Source organism: Triticum aestivum, chromosome 2D, assembly GCF_018294505.1.
Source record: "Triticum aestivum cultivar Chinese Spring chromosome 2D, IWGSC CS RefSeq v2.1, whole genome shotgun sequence".
NCBI classification, from domain to species: Eukaryota; Viridiplantae; Streptophyta; class Magnoliopsida; order Poales; family Poaceae; genus Triticum; species Triticum aestivum.
Genome location: NC_057799.1, coordinates 13,925,518 through 13,942,065, shown reverse-complemented (window position 1 = coordinate 13,942,065; position 16,548 = coordinate 13,925,518). Strand labels below are relative to the sequence as shown.

General features: G+C 51.4%; 1 protein-coding gene across 1 annotated transcript; it reads left to right on the top strand.

Moving 5' to 3' along the window:
* The first annotated feature begins 581 nt into the window (after positions 1 to 581).
* Positions 582 to 2,100, top strand: LOC123048282 (1-aminocyclopropane-1-carboxylate oxidase homolog 1). The gene has a single exon (XM_044471418.1). The coding sequence runs from the start codon at positions 649 to 651 to the stop codon at positions 1,732 to 1,734; it is 1,086 nt and encodes a 361-aa protein (XP_044327353.1). The 5' UTR covers positions 582 to 648; the 3' UTR covers positions 1,735 to 2,100.
* The last annotated feature ends 14,448 nt before the right edge of the window (positions 2,101 to 16,548 follow it).

Here is a 16,548-nt window from a genome sequence, read left to right as displayed (position 1 = left end):
CAAGATTTGGAGCTCAAGAACTAGGGATTGGAACAATCTCATCAAAGATGGTGGAACCGAAGCTTGAAGGAGACAAGGTAGTGGATCTGGACCATCACAACCTTGGGGAGGAGCTCCCTTTGCTTCTTCCTTCAATCTTCCTCTTCTTCCCTTGCCCTCTTGGTTTTCTCTCTTCTTCTTTCTTGGAGGATGAACTGATTTTCGTCACACTTGATGATGGCTGCTGGATGGAGGGTAAAGCATCCCCATTCATTCATGTGCAAAGTCCAAAATAACCCTAGATCATAACCCTAATAGATAGTGAGCTTCTGCACCTCTTTGGCTTCCTAAAAAGGCCTTAAATGGTCATCTTCTCACAGCCCACATGAGGAGGATATTTCAACATATGGCAGATGCTCCAACCAAACAAATGCGCACTAACCCCTCAAGAAAAAAAAACAAATGCGCACTATGTTTCAGGCTATTATTTGTTGATATTCGCTAGCTTTTGTTTGCACAGAATCAATCATTTAGTGGCAGGTGACACGGCAGCAGAATATATGTGCAGCCACTAGACGTTCGATAAAGAGAGGAGAGAGACACGACTCCACTTGTGGCGCGCACAAACTCAAGAATCGAGAGGAGCAGGAAGCACCGCAGCATCGCTCCATGGCCTCCGCCGACCACCTCCGCGCCCTCGACCTCAAGGCGTTCGACGACACCAGGGCGGGCGTCAAGGGCCTCGCCGACGCGGGCGTCACCGCCGTCCCATCCATCTTCCACCACCCGCCGGAGTCCCTCCCGGACGCCGCGCCCCAACCCCACCGCTTCACCGTCCCGGTCATCGACCTGTCCGCCGCGGTCACCACGCGAGCCGCGGCGGTCGCGCAGGTGAAGGAGGCCGCGGAGACGGCGGGCTTCTTCCAGGTGGTGGGCCACGGCGTGCCGGAGGCGGCCACGGCGGCGATGCTCGCGGCGGTGCGCGGCTTCTTCGAGCAGCCCGTGGAGGCCAAGGCGCCGTTCTACACCCGCGACCTCGGCCGGCGCGTCCGGTACCAGAGCAACCTCAACCTGTTCAAGTCGCGGGCGGCCAACTGGCGCGACACGCTCTTCATGGAGCTGCCGGCGCCGGAGGAGATCCCGGCGGCGTGCAGGAGCGCCGCGCCGGAGTACGCGCGGCTGGTGCAGCAGGGGCTGGGCCGCACGCTGCTGGGGCTGCTGTCGGAGGCGCTGGGCCTCCGCCCCGGCCACCTGGAGGAGGAGCACGGGTGCCTGGACGGGGTCAGCCTCGCCTGCCACTACTACCCGGCCTGCCCGGAGCCGCAGCTCACCCTCGGCACCCCGCGGCACTCCGACGCCGACTTCCTCACCGTGCTCCTGCAGGACGCCGTCGGCGGCCTCCAGATACTCGTCGACCCCGAGGCCGAGGACGGCGGAGAACGGAAGCGGCCGGTGTGGGTGGACGTGCCGCCGGTGGCGGGGGCGCTGGTGGTGAACGTCGGGGACTTCCTGCAGATCATGTCCAACGGCAGGTTCAGGAGCGTGGAGCACCGCGTGGTGGCCAACGCCGTGGGGCCGCGGGTCTCGGTGGCGTGCTTCTTCCGGACGGACCGCACCGCCGCGTCGACGACGGTGATAGAGCCGATCGCCGTCACCGACGGCGGCGCGCGGTACAGCAGCACGACGGCGGAGGAGGTGATCCAGCGGCACTACAAGGTCTCGTCTGCACTCCAGCAGCAGCACTTGAGGCTCTGAGTCTCATCACCGAAGCCCCTAAAATGTATCCTTTTCTAGTACTATCGAGTGTCAATTACGAGGTGCTGATCTCAAAACATTACAATTACGAGGCGCAAACAGATAATCTGTCGGAGGTTTCACTCAAGTTTGATTTTTGGTTTTGAATGGGTTTCAAGAATAGGCCTCCTGCATTTTGAATGTGTTTGAAATTCTGTTTCCTCGGGCAGGTTTTCACAAACTTTTCTGTTAAAAAAATAGTAAAACAAAGCAGAGTTTTGGGATCGATATGCTTAACACAGCCTCGATCGTTTCCAAGTGATGGCTCAGAAAGAGCAGTGCAAATGTAAGAAGCATCAATCGGAGTTATAAAATTGCTAATGCCAATCAATCACTTTCTTCCATATATATGTTACTCCCATAATGACACCGCCTTTCGGCAAAAGTTGAGGAGCCTGCACTAGTTTACCCTGTCTGATGAACAACTAGTTGATTCTCTTACTTAAATGTATAGTATATGAGAGATTCTCAAGTTGATCACCTGTGGGGAGGGGGGCTTATCGAATAAAACCGATCGAGAAGGCAACATGTAGTTAGCACAAAGTGCATCATTTGATTAAAGTGTATCTTCTAAAGTGGAGCAGTTCTGACATGGTCTCTAACGTCCTAGTATTACCTCATTACTCATGAGAGGTATCAAGAGGTAAGAGTACATAATAGTGGACCTGACTAATTAGCCCAATGTAATTAATCCGTTCTACATTGTCACCATCATATCCTCCTGTTGCTCCTGTAGAAATAAGGAGGAAAGGCTCCATCTCCCATAAAAAAAAGAAGAAGAAGAATCATTGGATGATCTGCAAAACATACTAGCTTCTCTCCTCCCCTCCCCCGCCGCCTCCCCCTCCGGCGTCGCCTCCTCGGCGGCGCAAGGGGGGTCTTTGCGTGCCCGCCTTGCTCCTCCTCTCTGGCCGACATGCGCTCGTCGCTCGCCCCGGCTGCCCCGCAAGCCCCACCCGCCCCGCCCCGCCCGCCGGCGGGTGTTCGCGCGCTAGAATCCTTTGCCTTCATTGCGGGGGACGGAACCTTGCCCACCACCTTCCGGGACGCCTTGCTCTGTCCTCCGCGTTCTCGGGAGCCTTCATTGCTGCCGCAACGCTTGGAGGTCTGCGCTGATGCGTCTGTTCAGCCCAGGCCCCAATCAATGATCTCCATCCCTCCTAGGATCAGATCTGTGCCAACCCCTCCCCGCATTGATGAGGATGGATGGACGATGGTGTAGGAGATATGCCCTAGAGGCAATAATAAATGTTATTGATTATCTCCCTGTTCATAATTATGTTTATGTTCCATGCTATAACTGCAATGATTCTCGAGTCTGCAATATCCACGAGGCTCAGAGGAAGACTCATATGCACGTGTGGAATAATAAACGGTAAGAAGTATTCCTAGTCTGGCCTCTAAGACTAGCTCAAGTGTTGCATGATGATTCTGTTTTCCTGGTCATGGGCATGTCTATGCCAGCAACTTTGAGGGCACAATGTTAAGAGAACATTTGTGTTGAATCGACCCGGATTGATGTTATGCTATGAGATTCATTCGTCACAAGTTTATTGGTACATAACACAGAGATGGTTAACGTTTGCATGATTCCTTAGACCATGAGAGTATCGAGTTTCTTCATGCTTGCTTCATGAACTTTGGGGTTTGTTAAACGTCATCCGTAAATGGGTGGCTATTACGGCGGCTTACGGGTTCATGGAAAAGTGTGTCAAGTAACTTGATAGCTCAAGATTGGGATTTGCTCCTCCGACGATGGAGAGATATCTCTGGGCCCTCTCGGTGTTACGGTATCCATCATCGTCTGGCCAGACACTTTGTGATTTGATCACGGGGATGCCGGAACACGATAACGAGAAAAGAGAACAATACCGGTAACGAGGTAACTAGCATAGTGGACAAGTTGTTGATCCACGGGAATGCCAACATGTCTCACCTCGGGTATTTGTAACATATCGCGAAGCAACAGGAATAGCACACGGCAACTGGAGGTTCACTCGAATATTTATTCGTGTGGGTATAGGGGTCAATATGGGTGTCCACGGCTCCGATGTTGATCATTGATCGGAAGGGGTTCCGGGTCATGTCTATACTTCACCGAACCTATAGGGTCACACGCTTAAGGGTCATCTATCTGCTGAATACTAGACAGGGAGTCTGAGAGAAAATCATCGAAAAAGTTTCTGACACCGAAAAGTTTCGGACAGCGGAATCGTACCGCAGAGAGAGGTCATCGGATAAGTTTCGATGATACCGAAATGTTGTTTCGGGATACACCATTAAGTCAAATTGGTTTCGGCACATGCCTGATAATTCTTGGAGGATGCCAGAATCATTCTGGAAGCTTTTTGGAATTTTCTGAGATAAAAAACCGGAAATGTTCCGGAGCTGCCGGAGCCACTTCAGATGCGTTTCGCAGATGAAAATCACTAAAACCGGAATTGTTTCGGAACGCGTTGAAAATCATTTAGTGGGTATTGGAAATGTTCTTAGCCCACATAAATATTTTCAGTTCGATCAGACGCTGAAAAATGTCGTCGTGAATAGTGAAAATCAGCTTTATGGTTACTTTATGGAAAGCCACCTTTTGGGCTTTGCTCCAAAAGATCTTGGGGATGACATGGATGGATAGGAGCCATTTTTTGGGCCCCTCATGGGGGTGTGGCCGGCCACATGGGGTATCCCCCCTTGGGGACCCTCTTGTTCCTTGGTTTCACTCCTAGGTCCTTGTGGAAGGACTTCATTCATGTGCATTTTGGGTTTTTTGTGAAACTACCCTACCCCCTTGGGATTTCCTATAAATAGAGGTGGAGGGGCAGCCCTCCACACTCATCCCTTGCTCTCATACACATGCCATGCATTATCTGGCTTCTTCTCTCCCTCCCACGAAAAGAGTTTCGTAGAGCCGTAAGGCTGTCTGGGTTCCGGCAGGAACTAGTTCTGGACGGCGAAGCCCTGCCGGATAGATGACACCGTATGTGTGCAACTCTGTAGAGAGATCGTAGTTTCGGTCTTAGTTCGTGAGTGCCTCCCGAAGAGCTGTCCGTGTGACCGTCCGAGTTTCGAAGGTCCTCCCGAAGGGCTGTCCGAGTGACCGTTCGAGTTTCGAAGGTCCTCCCGAAGGGCTGTCCGCGACACCGTCCGGGGGGTTGTTCGACCGCCTCCCGGAGAGCTGTCTGAGGAGAAGATGAGGGTATACATCCTCGCGGTTGGGAGGTTGTAAATCCTAGCTGCGGGGATCTGCACCGCCGATCGTCATCGACTCTACTTCCCGCTGCACTACGAGTCGGTAACGAAAAAGATCAAACCATGTATGCAGTCTCCATAGTGGTCCTGGGCTGGTGCGTAGGTCGGAAATTTTTTTTTTCTGCTGCGTTCCCCTACAGATGGTGGGAAGAGGGAGGCGCCCCCCCTTTTACCAGCGTACCCTCCCTCGCTCTTCTTCCTCCCAGCCAAAGCCTTCTCACTTCCGTGAGCTCCTCCGCAAAAGAGCTCGGGGTAGATGCTTCAAATGCTTTGAGCCCAACCACAAGATTGCTGCCTGCGGTAACCGCCCCAAGTGCTTATTGTGCGGCGAAGCTGGTCACAAGGCGAGGTGGTGCTCCTCCAAGGCCAAGGCGCAGGCCCCTCAGGCGTCTCCCCCGCCTCTGCCTCCGCCTCCAGGCCCTCCTCCTCCAGGTGCGGTCCGCGCCCCCATGGAGGCCCCAGCCGCTGATGTGGAGCTGCGACGCGGGTTAGTGACGGCCTCGGCCAGGCGATCTGCGGCAATGGCTGATGCGGAGCGCCGGCTCACCAGGTGCGGGGTGGTGGCTGTCGTGGTGGGCTTCCATCCCTCCATCGAGCTGGCCGGCATCCGCTGGGCTATGGGGCAGCGCTTCCGGGTCCATCAAGAGGCGGTCAAGTGTCTCAGCGGGCTCTGGGCGAGTATCTCCTCATCTTCGATGATGCGCGCGCCCGCGACGATGCCATTGCAATCCAAGGTCCGCTCTCCATTGGCAGTGTTTCTTTCCTGCTCTCGGCGTGGACGCGTTTCCGCCGTGCAAGCCCGACCAAGATGCTGTTCAAGACAAGAGTCTGCCTCGAGGGAGTCCCTGAGCATGCTTGGGACGTGGAATCTGTTCCGCAACCTGTTTGATCCATCCATGCTCATTGAAGGAATCGATCCAGAGGTGAGGTCTGAAGAGGAAACAGGGTGCCTGCGGATATGGGTTTGGACGGACGATGTTCAGAAGCTCAAAACAAGAGGGGTTCTGCAGTTGGAGGAGCCCAGAGAGTTCGAAACCCCGATGAGGCATTTTCCTGAGATCGGAATCATGGAGGAAGCAGCCGGAGAGATGGGGACAGGTCGGCCTTCTCGGGCACCCAGTCCTCATCCACCTGGACAGGGTGATTGATTTTCGATACCCGCCGGAATCTAGCTCGGACAGCGGACGGAGCAGCCACAGTGGCATTAGCGGGATCTCCTCGGAGGCGTCATCGACCCCGGATTGGCCAGCTAAATGGGGCTACCGCTGGTACCTCAACTATGAAGACGGTGATTTCCCTCCACCTCCCTCAAGAGTCACGGCGCAAGCAAGACCCTGGTACCCCCACCCCCTGGTGGTGGTGGGGGCGGTGCTGGCCAGCGAGACCGGCCCCCAACAATGGCAGCTCCGGGAATCACGCCCGCGGGCTGGGGCAAGCCGGCTCATCCAGGGGCGGTGATGGACCTCCGCAGGCCGGCGGAAGAAGAAGGCTATACCACGGCTCAGGTGGTGCGGCCATGTCGCTGATGGACACCGCACCCATCATCTCTTCGACTGTCTCCGGCGACCCATTCTCGAGCTCCGCCGCCGCGCCCATCTTGCTGACCCGCCCGGGTGAGGGCCATGTGGGGCTGGCGTCAGCCGTTTCTTGGGCAGCTGAAGCGCCCCGGGCCGCGGAGGGACAGATGGACAGTTGCCATCCCTTCGCAAGTCTGGGCCAGGCAGGACGGCAGGCAGCCACGGTTGATGTCCCCGCTGCTCAAATTCTGGCGCTGACCTCTGGCTCTGTCGCTGACCAAGAGATGAGGACGAAGATTGGCATCGAAGGAATATCCCATGTTGATTCCTTGGGCGTCGGCGCGCCTCATAAGTCAAGGGCCGAAAAGGATATTGAGCCGCAGGACATAGATCAAGATGGGCTGCAGCTCTTGGATGTGAGCCCAGCCGAGCCCGGCCTTCGCCCGCTGTCGGATCCGGGCCTGGATCCTCAGCTGGACGGGCCGAGCCAGCCCATGGCTCCTCAGCAGGACGGACCGAGCCAGCCCATGGCTCTGGAGGCTTCATGTGATGCTGATGCGCAGGCCGACATCGACCGTATTTCCTCTTTCCTAGACTCCATCAGCGCCCCTGTCTCCTCCGCTTGCCCGCCGCTGCTGGGATTGGCCCCGCCGCCGCCCTCCGCCCCTCCCATCTTCGCGCCGCCTCCCTCGATGGATCTCCCGCGGCAGGACCCAGCTCCTCCTGCGCCCGCCCCCGGTCCGCAAAGGAGCAGCGGGCGGCTGGCGGCCAAGTCCTCTAGTGGTCTGAGCTCCATGGACAAGGCCCGCCTTGTTCTTATGAAGAAGGAGGGGATTCTCGTCGGCGATGGGCCGCCCACGCCCGGAGCGCTCCAGAAGTACAAGGACCTGTACAAGGAAGAGCTCCCCCAACGCTTCATCGACGCCGTAACCGCGCTGGTGGAAGCGACTGCAAGTGGAAAGACCAAGGCCCCGAAGAGCAAAGCGTCGACGGCCAGGATGGTGGCTGAAGGGCAGGCTATGGCAGTTTGAGCTCGGTCTGCGAACCAAGTGTCTCCAGTTTTTCTATGTTTAGTTTGTTTCTTCCATGTTCTTCTCTGAAGTTAGTGCGATTGTTCGTCAGTTCGAAGGGTGTTGTTCCTCTGAACTTGAGTCTGCCTCTGCAATGTGTTGTCAGATTGATGTGTTCCGTTAAGCTGAGTGTTGCTAGTCAAGCCTGGCTGCTTAGGGCTGTTTGTTCGCGGCATGGAATGCTGGTTGCGGTGTTGATGCTGTGCTCCTTTTGGCCTCTGGTTTGGGACATTGTTTCTCAAAGAGTCACCAGTTGTTTATGGATATAAAGCTACTCAATTGGAATGTCAGGGGGCTGCATAATCCTGCGAAGAGAAGATCTCTGACAAAGCTGATTGCGGAGCTGAGCTGTAACATTGTTTGTCTGCAGGAGACGAAATTGGAACACTTTGACAAGATGATCGTCTCAGAAGCTGTGGGGTCAAGATTCTCTGATAGCTTCATTTTCAAGCCTGCGTGTGGTTCAAAAGGGGGCATTTTAATTGCTTGCTCCGGTGATTTTTCCATCGATAGGCTGTTGTCAGCCCCAGATGAGTTCTCACTTACGGCCACGATCTCTGATAAGTCGAATAATGCCTCTTGGACCATCACGGGGGTGTATGGACCACAGATGATTGAAGACAAGCGTCGTTTCCTAGCTGAGTTGACTGCCCTGAAATCTTTGGTTTTGAAAGAATGACTGCTCTTGGGAGATTTCAATCTTATTAGCAAGGCCGAGGATAAAAACAATTCCAATATTAACCTGGGAATGATGGCTCAGTTCAGAAGCACCATTGGCCTGCTGGAGCTGAGGGATCTGCCTCTCACTGGAAAGAAATTCACTTGGTCTAATGAGCGAGCCGGCACAACGTTGACCAGAATTGATCGCGTGCTTATATCGAATGAGTGGGAACTCAGTCATCCTCACTATCAGCTCGCACCGGCTTCCTCGGCTGTTTCAGATCACACTCCCTTGCTGCTGGCGAAGATGGATGTCAAAGTATTCAAGGGCTTCAGATTTGAGGCTTACTGGCTCAAGATGCAAGGTCTTGATGATGTGGTCGCTCGAAGCTGGAACAAGAATCTGAGATCTTGTGACTCCGCCAGGAGACTGCATACAAAGCTCGCACGCACGGCTAAGGCCCTCAGGGCTTGGGACAAGAGCATAAGGGCAGCTTCCAACCTGGCTTTCAATGTTGCAAATGAGGTCATTTTTCAGCTCGACCTCGCAATGGAAAGCCGCGAGCTTTTCGAGCCTGAATGGACGCTCCGTAGATTTCTCAAGGCCAGGCTGTTAGGAATTGCGGCTATGGAGAGGATCCGATGGCGCCAACGGTCCAGAATAAACACAATCAAGGCTAGCGATGCTAGTTCAAAGCTTTTTCATCTTAGGGCGAACGGAAGAAGAAGGAAAAATCATATTCCTACGCTTAGAGGACCACAAGGGGATGTGTCTGATCACATGCAGAAAGAGGAAATTCTTCTGGATCACTTCAAGAGCCTGTTGGGTACACCGATGCATGAGAGAAGAGTTTTGAACTGGGACATGTTGCGGCTGCCCTCGGCTAACCTGCAAAGTTTGGATGCGCAATTCACCGAGGATGAGATAAAAGCAGCAGTCTTTGATCTGCATGGCGAAAAGGCTCCCGGGCCGGATGGCTTTATTGGCAGATTCTTCAAGCGCTTCTGGGCGCTAATAAAGGAGGATTTGGTAGCTGCGATTCAGCAATTCTATCACCTCAGAGGAGACAACTGCAAACTGCTCAATTATGCTCACGTTGTGCTGTTGCCAAAGGTTACAACTTCCATGCATGCCTCGGATTTCAGGCCCGTCAGTTTGCTGCACAGTTTTGCCAAGATTTTCTGCAAAATCCTTGCAAATCGGTTGGGCCCGGAGCTTCAACGCCTCATCTCCTGCACCCAGAGTGCTTTCATTCGCTGGAGATCTATCCAGGACAACTTCCTCTATGTTCAGAATACCATAAAAGATGCTCACAAGCGGAATATCCCGCTGATATTTCTGAAGCTCGATTTCGCGAAAGCTTTTGACTCTGTTAGCTGGCCATATCTGCTTGATGTTATGAAGGCTTATGGGTTTGGAAAGCGCTGGAGGGACATCATTTGTCTGTTGTTAACTTCCTCATCCTCTCGTGTGCTCCTCAATGGCCTGCCCGGACCAGCTTTTGCCCATAAAAAAGGTTTTCGTCAAGGGGACCCTCTTTCTCCGATGCTTTTCATTCTGGCTATGGATCCACTCATGAGAATCCTGGAAAAAGCAACAAATCATGGCATTCTGGACCCAATCCCCCGGAACGCGGCTAGATTGAGGGCCAGTCACTATGCTCACGACGCCACAATCTTTGCCACTCCTGACAGCCGACAGATCGAGACCATTATCAGAATTCTGGAGATCTTCGGCAGTGTCTCAGGTCTTGTAATCAACCCCATCAAGTGTGTGCTCTACCCTATTCAGTGTCAGCATCTTCATGTCAACATCCTCTCAGCCAGCTTTGGGGGATCTGTGGGATCTTTCCCTTGCAAGTACTTGGGGCTGCCCCTCTCGTTGAGAAATTTGAGGAGAATTGATCTCCAACCGCTCCTGGACAAGGGTACAAGCAAACTAGCTGTTTGGAAAGGAAGGCTCATGAATAGAACGGGCCGACTTGACCTGATCAACTCAGTCCTCACTGCCACCATCACCTATTTCCTCACGTCTTTCTCCCCCAGCAGATGGTTCACTACCAAATTTGATAAGCTAAGGAGAAATTTCCTTTGGAACGCCGATGAGGAGGCGCATGGGGGAAAATGTCTGGTTAACTGGAAGAGAATCTGTGCACCTTTAAGCGTGGGTGGCCTGGGCATCAAGGATATCAATGCTTTTGGCCGGGCTCTTCGGCTTCGATGGCCTTGGTATGAATGGGATAGCTCGGACAGGCCATGGAAAGGGACCCCGGTGCCTTGCAATCAACCTGACCTTAATCTTTTTGCGGCATGCACTTCGATTTCTCTGGGAGATGGCCGTTTTATGAAATTCTGGAGTCATAGATGGTTAGAGGGCCAAGCTCCAAAAGATTGGGCTCCTGATCTTTTTCGGATGGCAAGGTCCAAAGGGCTCACTGTCAGTCAGGCTCTTGATGGAGACGCATGGATGAGAGGACTGCAGAATATCAACCCTGCTGGGCTGATGAACTCTTTTTTAGCCTCTGGATGAAATTACAGAATGTTTCCTTGCTCTCTAGACCTGACACAATCACTTGGAAGCTAACGACTAGCGGACAATACACGGCAAAATCGGCTTACCAAGTTCAGTTCTTGACGCGTATCCCTCACCACACCTGCAGCAGGTCTGGAAGATTACAGCTGAAAAGAAAGTAAAGTTCTTTATCTGGACCCTCCTTCAGAATAGACTTTGGACCGGTGATCGACTGCAAGCGAGAAACTGGGACCACAATGACTTGTGTGCTGGTTGCGATCAAGTGCTGGAATCTGCACATCACTTGATTCTTGACTGCCCTTTTGCCAAAGAAATATGGTTCAAGACCAGCTCCTTCTTCCCGCTTGCATCCCAGACTGCTCGGCACGCTTCATCTATCTCAGCTTGGTGGAACAGAGTGGCAAAGCTAAAGAAAAAAGGACGCCAACTGGACGAATGCACGGCGGCAGTTTACATCGCTTGGAATATTTGGCTCGAGAGAAACAGAAGGATCTTTAAGGATTCAGCGCAACCGTCAACAGATGTTCTTGTTAGAGCTAGAGATGACATTAGCCTCCTTTCGGAGGCATGGGAGGAGTAGGTCATTTTGAGTAGTGGGGCTGTTTAGCAGCCCAGGCTAATTTTACCCTCTGCTTCCCCCCCTCATCCTGTTTCTATTACTTAGAAACTTTGTGCAGCTTTCCCTCTCCTATAATGAAAAAGGCAGAGCTCCTGCCAGTTCCGATCAAAAAAAAAAAGAAGAAATGCTCTAACCAAAAAGGACACTGAATCACGTTCATCTCAAATCCCTCACGAAATCAAATTCATTGGTGTTTGGCCGGTGTATGTCGTCTTTGCATGATTCGAAAAGCTAGAGTAATCTTGATTACGCATTAAATTTTTAAAAGAAATTAGCTGCAATCACATCCAATAAAAGGAGTGGAAAAATGTAAAATAGATGAAAACAACACAAAGCACAATCTTACGATATGTGCTAACCACCACAAGACCACATATTCTTCTCAAGTTTGCTTGTGTACTTGACAATATATGTGCATTCTTTTACACCCAATACATCATGGAAAGAATAAAATCATTCTTATTTTCTCTAGTGTGACGTGTGACCTCACAATATTTGAACACAAGTTGTGACATTTAATGGCATCGGTCACGATAATGATGCTAGGATGTAGGTGTAGAAACAAGAGCAGAAGGGGAATTGTTTTGCAAAATCACATAAATCAAATATACCATTCGATCATGTTGTCATATTGGTACTAAAATTAAGATTTGTTGGTAAAAACAAAATATGGTCCATATATGTCTCAATCGACAATCGACTGAGATTTAAGAAACTCTCAGTCGATTCAAAGAAGTCTAACTTCAATTTAGTGAAAAGTACAACTTGCATCTTTTCCCTAATTGCACTTTTCTAGAAAGTTAGCCAAATTTGCACTTTCCTAAATTCGTTAAGACTAGAGAAAATCTTGATCCATAAGCAAACCGTTTTTCTTTCTAAACTAAGGCTGTCCATACTAGACCAATAAATAAGAATTTCTAGGCACATGGAGGCACACTTACTATTATATATTTCAAATTCTCTGTTGCCTCGAAAGATTATCCATTTTCTGATCAAAAGGCACTAACGAGTAATTGGGTACCGAGTGCAAGGCTCCGACTCCGCGGACGTGCCTTGTCCATCCGTCCTCAGCTTACACGACATCACCTTGTCACGGACGTCGGAGCCGAACATGTGATCGGGGACGTCGTTGTACACCGTCACCTCGACGTTGAGCTCCAGCACCCCCGACCGCCGCCGCTCCTCCGCCATGCGCTGGCGCAGCCCCCTCGAGAGCCCCACCCCTTGCCTTGTGCCACCACTGCCACGTCTCTACCGGGGCGCTCACCGGCGCAGTCGTGCGGCTCCGCGCGCGCCCAGCCGAGCGCGACGTCGGCGTAGGACACGACAACATGGGCACGGTCGGCGCATGTCTTGTTGATGCGGATCGTGAGGTTGAACGCCGGCGAGACGACGCGGGCTGGGCGTGCCGCGTCGAGCCCGGCGAGGTGAACGGTGAAAGAGGGGATGTTGGCGCACACCATGGCGTCATAGAAGTGGCCACCGAGCAATACCGCCGCCACAACAAGGCAGAGCACTGAGTGGCAGATGATTTGCCTGCGCAGTTCCTCGCAGCGACTACGGCGATGTCCCGCGGGTGATGGTGGTGCCTCGCCCAAGAACGGCGCCGCCTCCTCGTTCGGAGATTGCATGGTAGGGTTCTTCTAGGTCGACGCCACCCTGGCCCATCCTTACCAAAGTTGTCCCAGTCCCAGATCGAACGAATGACTCGTGAGTTCGTTGAAAACTTGGCCTGGTTCCGTTAAGAGTTACTACTATCTCACTCGCAAGAGATTATCTCATACAGGAGGACGAGGACGCGGCTTTTTTGCTCCTAGGTGCATATGCATCCATTGTCGAAAACACACATTTTAAAAAGTTGAAAAATTCGGAACAAAAATCCCGCGTGTATATCCGGACATTTTATATCCGTTCACAAGGTTTCGGTGAATATACCTTTTGCCTTTGCATCCATTGCATGGTCACAAACAGGCTGGATGCATGCATGCAGCTCAACCGTTAGTCAGCTACCCGTACGTAAGGCCGTAGACCTTGCTAATCAGTTAGCTAGTTTAATCGATCTTGGCATCAATGAAGCCAACCGTACGTTGATCATCATCAATAGAGATCCATGGAGGAAGCGGGATTCCTGCAGAGGCATCCATGGCTCGTGTATGTCTTTATGCTGCTCGCCGGATCGGCCGGGGCCAGCCAATTCTGCATGCTTTTCCTTACCCATACTAGCGCGCCGCTCTTCTCCGTGGCCGTCTCCGGCTTCGAGGGCCTCGACGCCCGGAGCGGCGACGCCAGCGCGCCGCCCACCTTCCATGTCATCCTCCGCGTCGAGAACAACGACCTCCTCCCGCGGCACTGCTTCAAGGAGGGGAGCGCCGTGGTGGAACTGGACGGCGTGCCGCTCGCGCACGCCGACCGCCTCGGCGAGTTCTGCGTCCCGGGACGGACCGCCGTGGACGTGCCGTTCGTGGCCACTGGCGGCGGGCTGGGGCTGCCAGACGCGGTGTACGAGCGCGTGCGCGGCGTGCCGTCGTTGGTGGTGCGGGTGAGGCTGGACGGGAACGCCGTGAAGACCACCTCGGATCTCGGCCGCTTGACTCCCATGCTGGTCAGGTGCACGGTGACGCTGGATGGCCTGCCATCGGCTGACTGCCGGCGGTTTCTCATGTTGGAACGAGGTATTAATAACTTCTAAACGACTTAGGCACTAGCAGACTAGCTAGCAGGATTGTTCTCTCTTGTTCTTGCTATTGTCTTTTCAACTTTGCAGTGTAAGGTTGTGTGTATCTCGTGATGTCGAGGTCGATCGGGTGTGAACTCTTGTTGGTTATATATAGTCTTGATGCAACATTAGGTGTTAATTAAACCTCCCTTTCTCAGATTCTTGCCATCAAATTTGCTCCCAATGCCCATGATGTAGAATCATCCATGGGTGCAATGGTGGTGTAGTTTTGTTTTACGTTTCTTCACTTGTCAACTGTTGATCTGTGGGGGTTTCACATATCCATGGGGCATAATTTTTGCCAATGCTCATATCCACCGGATTTCCAAGTTTATATGGACCATGGAGCAAATATAAACATCACAAACAAAAGCGACATCAACAACAAACACATGTACCAACAATAAATCATTAGAAGTCCCACACAACATTATATCAGTAGATAAGTCACACACATTAACTAGATACTTTTGTCACATACTTGAAAAGATATTTGTACATACTATCATGATTAACCTTCTATTTATTTATGCAAGCTTGACATTTAACTACCAAGTGAACATTGTGAGGAACAACAAATTTGTTATTAATGTCAAATCCATTTTTATTGCATAATGTGTACAACTATTTTCGAACATAGTATTTTTCTCGTAGAAAGCTTTATGCTTTTTTTTTTGCATTATCCTAAGTACCGTTCATTCCTAAGATGTACACTGTCGGTGGTTATAGTAAGAAGTAGATTGGCTTATTTTAGGGCTGACAATAGGATCTGACTAACAACTAGGCATCCATGACAAAGTGAAACAAAATGCCTAGCAGGATGCCTCGAATAATTTTTGCGTTATCCATCTTTGCAAACCATACACACACAATTGCCCTAAAAAGCATTCACAAATTTGTTTTGTTTTGCTTAAAAAGCAAGTAGATTGTAGTCTATTGGACCAAACGTTTTTTTTACTCCCTCCGTCTAGGTGTGTAAGTCACCTTACGAAAATCAAATAATCCCAAAACACTTAGGCATGGTACATTAACTCCCTCCTCGTTTCTTGTTTTGTGACATATCAACCAATAAGAGATGTGGGCCGTGCATGCTTTCAATGACTTGAGACTACCAAACATGACATGCAGTGGTTAGTTCATTGCATGCAATGTTATTAATTAGCAGAAAGACATTAAGTTTTCTCGTTTTCCTCTCCGCCTTGGTCGCGGTGCACAACGTAAGATGACTTACACACCTAGAGAGAGGGAGTATAGTGAATCCATGCTGCTTGCCATGACGACGATCCTAGTGCTGAAGAGTGGCCACGCTGGTGGGAACCGAGACGCAAGAGCTAGAATCGGCCTTTCCACCTTCCACGTTAATTGTCGCATGTGGTGCATGCTAAATTTCTATTTTTTCCAGAAAAACTTTGATATATTCTTCATCTGTCAAGGAAGTACAAAAAAAATTACATCCAGGTCCATAGACCATCTAGCGACGACTACAAGCACCAGAGTGAGCCGAGGCACGCCGCCGTCATCATCCCTCCCTCGCCGAAGCAGAGCAAACCTTATTGTAGTAGACACTCGGGAAGTCATCATGCTAAGGCGCAGTAAGACTAGCACACCAGAACAATAACCGCCGCCGATGAAGAAAAGCGTAGATCAGAAGGATCCAACCCGAAGACACTTGAACATAGACGAACAAAACTGGATCCAAATGGATCCATCGAAGACAAACGCCGACCGAATCCCGCGAGATCCCCCAGAGACAAAGCTCCACACGCCCTCCGGTGGCGCTAGACGCACCGTCAGAACGAGGCTAGGCAGGGAGAACTTGGTTCCAACTTCACGGAGTTGCCGTTGTCTTGTCTTCCCGAGCAGGACACAAACCCTAAACAGACTAAAAAGAACACCTATAAATAAAGTAGAAGCCCTACCACCGGCAAAGGCCAGGATCCACCGTTCCTTCATAGCTCTAAGGCCACAGAAGATGAGGCAGATCGGTGCCGGTGCTGGTGGAAGACGGGAGAGACCTGGATGAGTCACTCGTGTGGGCGAGGCTAATTAGCACCAGCGTTCACGTGTGCTCGTGATCCTCTTCGTGGATGCACATCAGGTCATCCCATGTTGCACCTAATTAAGTATAGCATTTTTGCCTTAACTAGCCAATTAAAAAAGCACATTCGTAGTTTCATCGGACGCCACTGCCAGTAGCAGCGTGTTTGCTAGGAATAATTAGAACCAGAGCATGAGAATGGTCGGGGTAAGGGACTTCAAATCTAGTGTTTTGTTAGGTGGATTGAAAAATTGAGAAGGGATTAGGCATAGGAATTGAGACTCTAACTTCGACCGTGTTATTAACAAGGGAGGGGTGGGAGTTGAAAAGAAATTGTTTTAGTGAGTCCACCCTAACTCAAAATATCTTTCCTTAT

What these genes read in the sequence shown, in the direction of transcription:
- LOC123048282 (XM_044471418.1), top strand. Translation starts at nt 649, where the DNA reads ATGGCCTCCGCCGACCACCTCCGCGCCCTCGACCTCAAGGCGTTCGAC.